At 43.2% G+C, this 13431-nt stretch overlaps 1 protein-coding gene across 2 annotated transcripts in view; it reads left to right on the forward strand.

Annotated features, from left to right (window-relative positions):
• Window positions 1-13431, forward strand: part of GlyRS (glycine--tRNA ligase) — a 615776-nt gene that overhangs the window by 517623 nt on the left and 84722 nt on the right. For both annotated transcript variants that reach the window (XM_067126048.1, XM_067126050.1), the window contains one exon: window positions 211-401. In XM_067126048.1, the coding sequence (XP_066982149.1) occupies window positions 211-401 (191 nt within the window). The remainder of the gene's footprint in view (window positions 1-210; window positions 402-13431) is intronic.

Raw genomic sequence — 13431 nt, forward strand, 5'->3', positions numbered from 1 at the left:
GCAACATCTGTTCCAAATTGAAATTCATGCTGTTAGTGGTTAAAAAGTAACTGGGGAAACTCATTTCTCTTTTTTTATAACATGGATATGATCTTATGATTTGAAATTAGTGTAAGGCTAAGTCAGTGGTCTGTATGTTTTGATTTTTTATTTCATTTTATCCATCTATGCAAAAGAAAACATGAATTAATTGCATTTCTTATCCTTTAGCTGATAAGTTAACTGAACTGAATCTGCCTCTGAGAGTTGATGATTCTACTGGGTCTATTGGTCGGCGTTATGCTCGGACAGATGAGATTGGGATACCTTTTGGTATTACAGTTGATTTTGATACTGTCAACAACTTGACACATACAGTCACTTTGAGAGAGAGGAACTCCACTGAGCAAGTGCGGATGCCAGTAAGTCACACAGTTTTTCACATAATGAAATGAGATTTTTACTTTGCAGTTTTTAGTTTGTTGATGAAATTTTCATATTTTCCCATGTAAAAAATAATAACTTCCTGATATTGTTTTTTCGTTATTGATGTTTTAAAAAGTTTATCCTCAGGTAGGTTATGGCTGCATTTTTTATCATAAATGGATATTTTATCCTGTTACATTATACAAATTTTCATAATAAAATTTATTATGAGGACACACTGCTGCTGTTAAAGATAGCTTTATCTCGATGCCTACAGGCATGTCAGCTTTAAAAGTAAAAGTTTATTTCCTGGCTGATCCGGATGGCTGTCTATTTCACCTGTTCTCCATCAGGTGTTTTGAATTTTTTAGCTCTTGTTAGAATTCTTGACAGCCCACAAAGTATTGAGGAGGTTAAGACAGGTCTACTGTAATATATTTTATGAAAATTTATATTAATAGGGATGAATCTTACCTACAGTTAAAGATAGCTGATTCCCACATCTAGAAGATGATAGTGGGTAGTGCAGTTAGACAAAGTCCACCAAGCCAGTTCAGCTAAAGGTTTCTTGCACAAAACCCAAAACATTCTTACCTGATCAGTAATCTTTCCTGGATATTACTGTCGCCAGAAAGTGGATTCCATTCAGGGAGCAAGGCTTTCATATGTGTGCAGCAAAGAGCAGCCTTACGGAGAAAACCACTTGAACTCAGCCAGAATGAAATAGAAGTGGTGTGAAGGTACCCCAGTGCCTGGGTCCCAAAAACAACAGTCGGCTAAAAATGAATACCTTACAGTGGACTGCCAATTATTCGTGGTTCAGTATTTGCGGCTTCAGTTACTCACGGATTTTTCTGTGGAATGTATTTTTCAATAAATTGCGTAAAATTCTGCAATTCGCGCATTTTCAAAGAGTAATATTCACTAATTATTGTATTTTCACTTTTTTTATTAAATACGTTTTTTATGATAAAAAAAATGATTTACTGATTTTAAAATATTAATATTAAGATTAATAAGATTAAATGACAGTAAAATTACGATATATTTCCATGTGTAAGATGACCTTTAGATAAGACGAGGTAAAAAATTATGGCAAATTTCCATGAATTTATATCAGTTGTATAAGACAACTGCTGAATTATAAAACCATCGTTGTATAGGCTAGCTTTTGCAACATCATCTTATGTAAAGATTATGATATCAGAAATGCTGTTTTACTTACTGTGGCCTTAGAAATTCAAAATAAACAAAATAACAAAGCCGATTCTATATCATGTTTTTCCTACACACATCGCCTAAAGGGAAACATTGTTTTGTTTGTGACTAATCACCAATCACAAACAACCCCTAACAATATGGTAATGTACAATAATTATTGTACATAATTATCATTCGTATGACTGAATTATTTTAAACAGTTATTTACCACCAAAATGATAATGAATTTTTAATGAAAAATTTATATTATGTTTTCATAAATTTTACTGCTACCGTAATTACACTACCATTAAAATTCTGGAAAGGTTACCGAAAGGTAAGGGTTGCTGTGAGCGCAACCATAACTCGATGTTTACATTTTGTCAGCTGGGCTCACATAGATAAAAGTTGATTTCATTGATATGGAATTGTTCCTTGAGTAGGCTATTTATTATGAAGATATGCCAATATTATATAAGGTAAAAATGGTTTTATTACATTTAAGTTTCATTGCCAGTCACAGACAACAGTATGGTAATTATCATTCATATGACTGAATTGTTCTAAACAGTTACCACCAAAATGATAATGAATTTTTAATAAAAAATGAATATTATGTTATCCAAAATGTTATTTCTGAGTCCAGTCCCGTGTCAGCCGGTGAAATTCCATTACAGCACGAATTTCTAGGTATAACCTTGCTAGATATACCAGAGAAAAAGAGCTTTCAGGAAAGCTGGGGTTACTACCCCCAGTCGAGCGTCTTCTAGGAAGACGTCGGTATAAGGAGGGTGAGTGAATACCACTACCACGGAAACCTACTCGAAAGATCTCTCCCTGTCAAAACCCCCGGAACAGCGCGGTGAGCCGTTACAGCCCCCACACCAAACACCCGCCAGGACGGCGACACCAGCGCCACCTACCTCATTCCATTTTCTAGCACGTGAAATCTCTGTTTCTTTTGTGTGCTCGTCTTCATTATTTTGGATTTTTCTGCTTTCTGAGATGGCGTCGAGCAGCTTTACCATTTCCAAGTTAAGTACCATCTTCTTGTGGGGTTTTGTTCTGATTTTTGGCTGTTAAGGTCTCGTATTTTCATAAATATTGAGATCTTATTATGTCGCCACGGCGTCCCCTGCCAGCCATGTCGACCGCGAGGCGACTCCTTCTGTTCTTTTCAGTTGGAGTTGTCTCCTCGTCGTTATAGATAAATTTTGCCCCCTTGGTTCCCTTCCTGGTGGTTCCTTGCGGTGGCTCCCCCCCCCTTATGAATTAATTTCATTGGCCTACGGGCCTTGGTGAGAGTGATGCCCCGTCTAGGTTCCCCCCCTCCAGGTTGGGTTCCTGTTATTTTTGGTCTTACTAGGCTAATTAATTTTGCTTGAAGATGGTGCTCTCTTTTAGTTTTATTTTTATTATTATTTTATTTGTTGTTTGTTTACCTCGGGTGCTGGCGGCAGCCTCAGATCTAACCGCTTCCCGGGGTAGGCTACGCTCTCTGTTGAGCACATTTTAGTTTTTATAGTGATGGTTATTTTGTGGAGTAGGCTGTTTGCATCCATCCCCTTGCCCTGGGTGAGGAGTTCAGGTTGAGGAGTTTTGTTGCTGTTTCCTCCGGGATCGTTTTTCGGTGGGCAGAGTGAGCCCCTTAGTCCTCTTCCTCCATTTTGGGGAATCGAGTTCTTTGGATGTGTTTCCTCTAGGCTAGTCGCCCCCTTGCCCGCCATTCTCGATCCTGGTTGGTTCTCAGCACAAAATTTCTCTCCCTGTTGCTTCCTCCTCCCTTCTGCCCTCCTTTTTTCCTAGCCTATGTTAAGGTTAGGTCCATATTAGGCTTCGCCTAGGTAGAGTCGGGCTTCGGGTTGTGTTGCTTCCAGCATTCCACCCTTCCAAGATTCATCGTCTGGGAGGTATGGTGCAGTTGAGCGGGTGAGCTTCTCCCCGTCTCCTGTTCCTTCCTGGTAGCCTACTCCTCCTCCTCCTTCCCCCTCCTCCTCTCCCCAGCCTTGCTCTACTCGTGCGGGTGACGCTAGATGGCGTTTTCTCCGAGTTCAGGGACTTCTCCTATTGGTTGAGAGATTCGCTCCCTCCCATATCGTCCCTAGCATCGCTGTATTGGGGTTGGTGGTTTGTTTACTCGAACGTGTTGAAGTCACTATCCATTAGTCTCCCCGTCGGGTTACGCTGATCTGGTAATATATTGCTTCAGCCTATGTTATGAACATACGAGCATTTTACCTGTCTTGTTTCTCCGGCGGGGAAGTAAGGGCGGAAGGTTTTTCATTTGGAGAGGAGCGGATCCTTCCGTCTCTTGAGTTCTTACCATCACTTATTACTGTTTTTGTTTTTGTTTTTTTTTAGATAAGTCTGTTTATCTACAGGAATATTTTCCTTAATTCATTATATATGTTATATAAGTGAGTCCGGTCCTATACCCGGGGCTCCGCCGTTATTTTACTGGCAGCCCTTATGGTTGGTTCCTGGTCTCTCTTTCCTTCATTCCCGGAGTACTCCGGGTCTGAAAACCTTACCTTCCACTCTATGTAATTTAGAGCTTATTGGCCCAGTTTATGATTAGGGAGTTCTTCTCCGCCGGAGTATTCCGGTTGCAGTTGAGTTTCCCGGCCTTGCCAGCTTTAGCTTGCTTAGAGTGGGAGGTTCATGTACTGTTCTACTTACAGACTGTTCGCTGTGAGGAGCCGGGGTGCACCGCCTCCCTCCAACAACCTTACGGTCACGTAGTTTGCCGGACCCACGCTGGTTGTGCGGTCCGACTGGATGACCTGGTTGTCTGGCACCCTGATGGTTGTGAGGTTTGCTTCGCTCTCTGCACAACTGTCCAGGATGAGTCGGTAAGTGACAGTCTTTACATTACTCCTGCTTTATGCTCCTCATATTATATGTGGTATATTGTTTATGAGTCCCGGAATGGTTTTCGTTCTTAGCTAATTGTTGGTTTTTCTTACAGGCGGATGAAGCTTCCAAGAAGTCTGCCTTGGAATCCCTCCGGGCCTGGGTGGCTGGGTTTGGTAGGAACGTTCCGTCGGGGAAGCCCTACGTCCTCGACGCCAGGTTGAGGGACTTGCTCTACCCCGGCGCACGGGTGGCGGCCGCAGTGCCTGAAGACCTTGCCACCCCTATCATCCAGCAGATCCGGGATGAGACCCAGCCACCCCAAGTGGATATCCTCTACGCTGAGGTCTCGGAGGACGTAGCCGCCATGGATCTCAATCTGGAACCCATGAACGTAGAGCAGGACCAGGTGGTAAGTGGTGAGGTAAGTGAGGTTGTTGGGGCGGGCCCCCCTTTATTTGACTCCCCTGCTTCATCAATTTCTTCATTTGCAGGTTTTGTGAAGTCTTCCTCCTTGGGTGATAGAGCTCCGTCTGCTATCCCCAAGTTGAAGTTGAAGACTTCATGGAAGGCGAAGGGCTACAAGTCCTCGACCTCCAAGAAGGCATCGCCCTTCCCCCCGTCGAAGGCTAAGGCTTCAGGGCCTGTAGCCTCCGGGAGCAAGTCTGGTTCCTCCAGCAAAGGCGCGAGTAAGAGGGCTGCAAAATCAAGCCCTCCTCGCCAACCTGCTTTCGACGCAGAGGCCTTTGCTAATCAGCTTTACAAGCGTTTTACGGAGGACTTGGATTCGAGATTTAACAAAATCTCTGAAAAGTTGGCCAGTCATGATAACATACTGGCGGGAATGGCTCACCCACCCCCAGCCGAACCACAGTATGTTATCCCCGACACTGCGGACCTCCCGCCGTTCGATGTCGGTAACCCTTGGCGTTTTGCACTCCGGGCCATCCAACATGATGGCAAACTGACACTTGATGGTCTTGGCACGAGACGGTTGGAGGAATTGGAGTTCTTCCCCCCCGATCTCCTGCCCCCTTACCCAGGCTTCGTGAGGCTTACGGAGGAAGCTTGGATTCGGTCAGACAAGGTTCCTAGGGAGACTGTCATCGTCCCTAGGGACCAAGCTCAGTCGGCTCTTCTGCGCACTCTGACGGAGTGGCAGGCAGACAATACTGGTTGACTCCTTTCAAGGGCAACTTCACTATGTTTGCCCTGGGAGACAACCTTCCCACCCCTTGCTTGGACAAAGTCGCTCTGGCTACGGCCCGGCGTGCTTTGATGGTAATCCGTTACCACAGCTAAGGGAGACAGACCCTACTTCCTGGTATTCCCAGGAAGTAATGAGTTCTGGCTGGAAGCCCCGTCCACTTTCACGGTCGGGAAGCTGGACCCTTCTGCGCTTCCACGCAGTTTAGTGAGCAGCTCCCAAGCTGCGGAAGCTCTTTGAAAGCGGAGTTTGATGCTCGGGTTAAGTTAGCCCGATCCTTGAACTCCGTATGCCTTACTGAAGCTACTGCCGTCTCCTGCTCGGACGAACCTTTCTTTCAGGTATTGGCTAAATCCTTGCTGGCAGGCTTCCAGTCTGACTTATTTGAGTTTATTATGGCCAGACTGGAATGTCGGAAGTTCATCTTTGCCGATGCGACTATCCGCCACGAGCCTAACAAGCTCGTGAAAAGCTCGATCTGGGGACCTAACCTCTTCCCTGAAGAGGAGGTCACGAATGTTATGGCTGAGGCTACACGGCCAACCAGAGTCTTCGCTCGCTGGGGCATTTCTGCCTATAAGCGTAAGACCCCAGAATCGGCCCCCCAATCGAGAGGAGGTAAACGTTTCAGGAGGCATAAGAGGCCCTACCATCAGGCGGTAGTCCAAGCCGCCCCGGTCTCGGCAGTAGAGCAGCCTTCTACTTCCAAGGCTCACCCCCAACAGTATGTGCTGGTCCAACCAGCTGCACCCTCCTATGTGGCCTCACCGGCGTACAACCCCACATACGAAGGCCGTGGTTACTTTCACGGCCTTAATAGGGTTGCAAGGGGAGGAAGAGGCAAAGCCCCCCATAGAGGGAAGCCCAACACCACCCCAAGGGGAAGACCTGGACGTGGTAGGGGGAATAAACCCGCTCCCTCCCACTGAGAGAACACAGGTAGGCGGTCGCCTGTTTTGGTTCAGGGACCAATGGACCTTCAGCCCTTGGGCACACAGCATTGTGTCCAAAGGACTAGGATGGAGCTGGATCAAAGACCCTCCTCCTCTAACCAGGTTTTACCAGCCACCCACATCAATCCTAAAGGATTACGTGACAGAATTGCTCAACAAACGGGCAATAAAGAAAGTAAGGCACCTAAAGTTTCAAGGCAGGTTATTCACTGTTCCCAAAAAGACTCCGATCAGCAAAGAGTGATCCTGGATCTGTCGCGTCTAAATCTCTACATAAAATGCGACAAATTTTCGCATGCTTACGGTAGCTCAAGCACGGACTCTACTTCGCGTGGAGCCGTCACCACCTCTATCGATCTTTCAGACGCTTATTATCACGTCCCGGTTGCGCCGGAACTTCTCTCAGTTCCTCGGTTTCAGACTCGGGAATCAAGCCTACTCCTTCAGGGTCATGCCCTTCGGTCTGAACATTGCGCCCAGGATATTCACAAAGCTGGCGGACACGGTAGTACAACAACTCCGGTCTCAAGGGATATCCCTAGCAGCATATTTAGGCGATTGGATAATTTGGGCACCAACAGTTCCGGAGTGTCAGAAAGCTACGTCCATAGTCATCAATTTCCTGGAGTCGCTAGGTTTTCAACTGAACAGAGAGAAGTCCCGCCTGACTCGAGTCCCGGTTTCAGTGGTTGGGTCTCCAGTGGGATCTGTCATCTCTCACGCTGTCCCTTCCGCCTCCCAAGAGGAAAGAGATAGCATCTCTCACCAAGAGATTCCTCAAAATCCATCAGCATCCCGTCGGTCCCAAGAAAGGGTCCTTGGATCTCTTCAGTTTGCCTCAGTGACAGACCTGCTATTAAAAGCGAAATTAAAAGACATAAACAGAGTGTGGCGGAGTCGAGCCAATGTCAAGCTCAGAGACAAGGTCTCTCCATTCCTCAAATCTTAAAGACAAGATTGCGTCCTTGGACCTCGGTCAAGGGCCTGTCCAATACAGTTCCGCTTCAATTTCCCCCTCCGGCACTAGTTGTTCACACAGACGCTTCCCTAAGCGGCTGGGGGATATTCACCAAAACAAAAGTACAAGGAACGTGGTCCACAATGTTTCAGCAGTTCCATATAAATACCCTGGAAGCTATGGCGGTCTTTCTAACTTTGAAGAAAATCCGCCCCCAACCGGATTCATATCAGGTTGGTATTGGACAGCGCAGTGGTAGTTCATTGCATCAACAGGGGCGGCTCCAAATCAGGCCGAGTAAACCAAGTAATGGTTGCTATCTTCTCCCTGGCGAACAAGCACAGCTGGCACCTGTCAGCCACCCACCTAGCGGGGTGCGGGCGTGGTGGCGGATTCCCTGTCCAGGACTACTCCGTTGGAGACGGAGTGGTCCCTGGACGTGGAATCTTTCAAATGGATTTGCCGCCGGGTTCCGGGCCTCCCAAGTGGATCTGTTCGCAACGGAGAGCAACTTCAAGCTCCCCTGTTATGTGGCCCCAACCTGGACCCTCAGGCGTATGCCATAGACGCAATGACAGTAGATTGGAACAATTGGGAGAAGATTTATCTTTTCCCTCCAATAAATTTACTGCTGAAAGTTTTACACAAACTCAGGACATTCAAAGGTCAATTAGCCCTAGTAGCCCCCTATTGGCCGAAGAGCAATTGGTTCCCTCTTCTTCAGGAACTGGGATTACGGAGTCTTCGATTCCCAAGCCCATTCTGACTCAGACAGTACAAACCAAGACTGTGTCAGCTTCCTCAAGAATTCAGAATGCCCTAGTTTTATGGACTTTATAAAATTCGCAGCCCAAAAAGGAGCGAACATTGACCCTGTCAACACTCTGTTTTTAGAATCAGATAAAAGAGATTCTACTATTAGACAGTATGACTCAGCAGTCAAAAATTAGCCTCCTTCCTAAAAGCATCTGAAGCCAAAATCATGACAGCTAATTTAGGAGTTTCCTTCTTTAGATCATTGTTTGAGAAAGGCCTTGCTCCGGCCACTATTACCACAATCAAATCAGCATTAAAGAAAGTATTTCTTTACGGCTTTAAAATCGACCTTACAGATTCTTACTTTTCATCTATCCCCAGAGCATGCGCTCATCTGAGACCAGTATCACGCCCACAGTCTGTTACGTGGTTTCTCAATGGCGTCCTCAAGTTAGCATCAGAGATGGATAACTTTCATTGCTCTTATCAGGATCTGTTAAGGAAGACTTTATTTTTGATTAGCTTGGCTTCAGGTGCTAGAATCTCAGAGCTGTCGGCTCTCACTAGAGGTGATAATTATGTGAACTTCCTCCCGTCTGGAGAGGTCCTCCTTTCCCCTGACCCTAGATTTTTAGCTAAGAAGAAGACCCACAAGACAGGTGGTCTCCTTGGAAGGTGGTGCCCCTTCCTCAAGACCAGTCTTTATGTCCAGTTTATACACTTAAATCTTACCTTTTAAGAACTCCACAGTGTAAGTCGGGTCCTCTTTTTATCAGGGAGAAAGGTGGTACTCTTTCACTAAATGCTATAAGACAACAAATTCTTTATTTCATTAAACAGGCCAACCCAGATTCAGTTCCCAAGGTTCATGATATTCGAGCAGTTGCTACTTCCATTAATTACTTTCATAATATGGACTTCTCAGAACTCTCTAAATACACGGGTTGGAAATCACCTCTAGTGTTTAAACGCCACTATTTAAAAATCGCTCAAGCCCTGAAATTTTCTACCATAGCTGTGGGAAGTGTCATCTCCCCACCTTAATTAATCATATCCTTGTCCTTTCCTTTTCCCCCCCGCCCGCCTGCCTCATTTACTTTTCTGCTTATTCTCCTGGTTGATTATACCTCACTGCCTGGCTCCTCATATTGATGTTTCTTGTACCTGTTAATGGAAAAAGTGTAATCTGATATGCCATGATTGTTTTTCTTATGGGGTACTGGACAGTTTTTATTTGGCTCCACGCATTACCCCAGATATATGTATATGTTAATGCTCATTGATTTTTTCTCTTACGTGTTTAGAATAAGTTTATGTGTATAGTATTAAGGTTATATTTACAGTTATTTTGTGCGCTTTTCATGTTTCACTTTGCTTTAAGTAATTTTAAGATTTTGGGGCCTCTTCTCCGTTGTGTCGGGACCTCCTCACGTCTCATAGTATTAAGTTTTTTGATGTGCCTTAGATTTAATATGCCTTAGTCTTAGTATTCTTGCTCATGAAAGAGATTGCTTAATTAAAATTATTTTGGTAAACTTTTGCCTTTTTCTTCAGATTACCCCCCATTTCTTTTTCCTGGTACTTGCAGCCTTGGCATGATTCTCTATCACGATTTCACCGGCTGACACGGGACTGGACTCAGAAAAGGGATTTTGACAAAGGAAAAATCTATTTCTGAGGAAGGTCCCGTGTCACCCGGTGACCCTCCCTGAATCACCTAGTACTCTCCCCCCCCCTCTTGCACATGCCAAGTCTGGGGTTAGTGCTAGCATGGAATGAGGTAGGTGGCGCTGGTGTCGCCGTCCTGGCGGGTGTTTGGTGTGGGGGCTGTAACGGCTCACCGCGCTGTTCCGGGGGTTTTGACAGGGAGAGATCTTTCGAGTAGGTTTCCGTGGTAGTGGTATTCACTCACCCCTCCTTATACCGACGTCTTCCTAGAAGACGCTCGACTGGGGTAGTAACCCCAGCTTTCCTGAAAGCTCTTTTTCTCTGGTATATCTAGCAAGGTTATACCTAGAAATTCGTGCTGTAATGGAATTTCACCGGGTGACACGGGACCTTCCTCAGAAATAGATTTTTCCTTTGTCAAAATCCCTTTACTACCTTAATTACACTACCATTAAAATTTCTGAAAGGTTACCGAAAGAGGTTGCTGTGAGAGTAACCATATCTCGATGTTTACATTTTGTCAGCCGGCCTTGCATAGATAAAAGTTGATTTCATTGATGTGGAATTATTCCTCTAGTAGGCTATTTATTATGAAGCTATGCCAGTAATATACTGTATAAGGTAAAAATGGTTTTATTACCTTTGTTATTAGTTTATTTCATAATGTGAATCTTTTCATGTTTGTTGGTGGTTATCGCACCAAGACAGAGGCTTAGAATTCAAAGTTTGATTTTTAGAATGGTGGCATAAGACGACCTCGAGTTTAGCGGTAAATTTTAGGATTTTAAGGTTGTCTTATATATGGAAATATACAGTAAATAATAATAATGATAATATTGTACCTGTAATAAGAGTAATAAGATTAAATAATGGCTCAGAGAGAGAGAGAGAGATTTATATTGAAAGAAACATGTTTTCAAGCTTTGGCTGATAATAAACCAGTTTTCTCCCCTCCATATGTATAGGAGGGACCTCTTTATTATAGTTAACCCTCTTGGTAGCTATAGCTCCCTAAACCAGTTTTCTCACCTCATTACTGTATAGTTATGCCGCTCAGAAATGATACTTATTGAAATATTGTGATATTGTAATGATATGAAAATAATACTAAAATATTAAAGTGTTTTAGGATGATAGTTTAAGGTATATTTGGTGTTTGAACTATTAAAATAGGCAGTTATAAATGTTTTTAGAGGGGGTCTTTGATGTGTGAACTGTTAAAATAGGCAGTTAAAGCATTTTAAGAGGGGCGGCCAGTGTCAAGTATTCATGGATTTTACGTATTCGTGGGGTCAGCTGTATGATATAAAGGTCCTTCCTAAACAGTTTATGTACCATTATGCTCCCTATAAAATCAAAGCCTGGGACTTAAAACAAAGAGCGTAAAAGATTGCTTTTCCTTTGGTTCAGAAAAAGACTTTACCTACTACTAGCAGCAGACTAAGGGCTTTACTTTTTTTGTACGTTGTTTCTGCATACTTGAGGTAGTGAATGGTAAAAACTGAATTACACTTCTGCACCACATTAATTATCTTCAAGTGGAAAATTTCTTATAAAAATGAACAATCGCTCTTGCATTATGAATGTTTATCTTTAGTAAAGGCAAAAGTTTGGAACTAGTTTCTCGTGCTATCGTGATCAAATGTAGCAGAGGGAAGAACAGTGTGTTCTTTGACGAGGCTATTCTAGGTTTTGTAACAAGACAAAACAAAAGGTTAACTTACCCCTTCCAGACTTTAACCTATCTAAATCCAAAATGCAGGAACAGGACAGAGAAGTGCTTTCTCTTTTTTCCCTACCAATGTAGGTTTCATTGGGAATTTCTACAATTCTCTCTATAAAAACTTAGCCTTAGCATTATTCTTACCTCCTGAATAAGGCAAAAAAGGATAAATGCTATCCTTATAGGAGAATGCATGCAATAAACTAACTCTATTAACTGCCTCAAGTGCTAACAAAAAGTGTTTCATAGTAAATACTTCAATGGAATCAATTCCAAAAGCTCAAAAGGATTTGCAGATAAAATTTTGTTACTACATCTAAATTCTACAGAGATTTATACTGAGACTGAGGGGCTTCAGCTCAGCTGATCTCAACACCTACTGAGGGTGCGGATCGTAGATAGATCCAGTTGCTCATGATGCAGTACCAAGGAAGGCGTGGGCCTCTAACCTCAAAAAATAGACACCAAAAGACTCTTACCATATCTAAGAAAGTGGAAAACTTTGACATCTATAGAGGTATGGGTACTGAAAATTACTCTAGAAGGGCACCCAAAACAATTCACAAACCCCTGCTTCTGACAAAAGTCCAAGGTTGTCTCTCTACTTGATTAATCTTAGATAAATTCTGATACCTTAGAAAAACCCCTTGCTAAGAGGTGACAGTTGAGAGTCTTCAAGCATTAAGCGTGCCTTGAAAGATTGTCTAGCTGCAATATCAGTGCTAGGGGCATAAACATTGGTGATAGCCACATACGCTAGCTATTACTGATAATAAACATTTCTAGAACTTGTAGTGGTGGTGTCTGCACATCTGTCTTTAATTTGAGCATGCTTGTGTATTGGGACCTCATAAAGTGATTCATAAAATATGTTTATTATTTAAGGAAATTTTAAATTAAATTTTTGAGATGAACCTTACCTGACTATTAAGAGATGAACCTTACCTTACTATTATGATAGCCGTATTTCCTGTGTCAGGCAGGAAGACAGTGTGAAGAGTAAAAATTAGTAGGACCGTTTAGTTTGAACTGTCTATTGACCCATTCCTTTGAGTGTCTGTGCTCTTCCAGTCAGTTTTTTCTGCCATCGGCCTGCGAAGACATATTGGAGAGTGTTTACTTGATTTTGTTGACTAATAGATTGTTTTCTGGATTTGGTTTGGCTTTTCATGACTTTTTGTCATTACTGTATATAGGATGTCATCCTAAGATATTTTGAGCCTGTAAGGTAAGAGGGTGTAATACCTGGCTTTACTCTTCAGTTTAAATGGTTACAATGTATGTGTTAAATGTAGGAATTAGGATTGTACTTTTAACGATTGCTCTGATTAGTGACCAAGCAGGATTGTACTTTTAACGATTGCTCTGATTAGTGTACTGCTTGGTCAGTTGAAAAAATGAATGTTTATTTAAAGTATAAGCAGGTGCGAGAAGCATACAAAAACGGGAAAAGATTCTTGTAACACTACGACAGGAAGTGAGGTTAGGAGTAAGAGTTTCTAATCTTTTCACAACCTTTCAGATAGCAGCTCTTCCCACTCTCCCAGTTTTCGTAGTAATGCTTTGCCTTCAAAATTTTCTTCTCTTCTCAAAGCTCCATGTATTATTCAGGATATGAGTTTTTGCAAATTAGAAGCTGATGTAGATAAGGGCTACATTTGAAGAGTGTTTGGAGGTAACCTCCTCGACACTTGTTTTAAAGATGAAG

Source organism: Macrobrachium rosenbergii, chromosome 23 (genome assembly GCF_040412425.1).
Source record: "Macrobrachium rosenbergii isolate ZJJX-2024 chromosome 23, ASM4041242v1, whole genome shotgun sequence".
Classification (NCBI taxonomy): Eukaryota; Metazoa; Arthropoda; class Malacostraca; order Decapoda; family Palaemonidae; genus Macrobrachium; species Macrobrachium rosenbergii.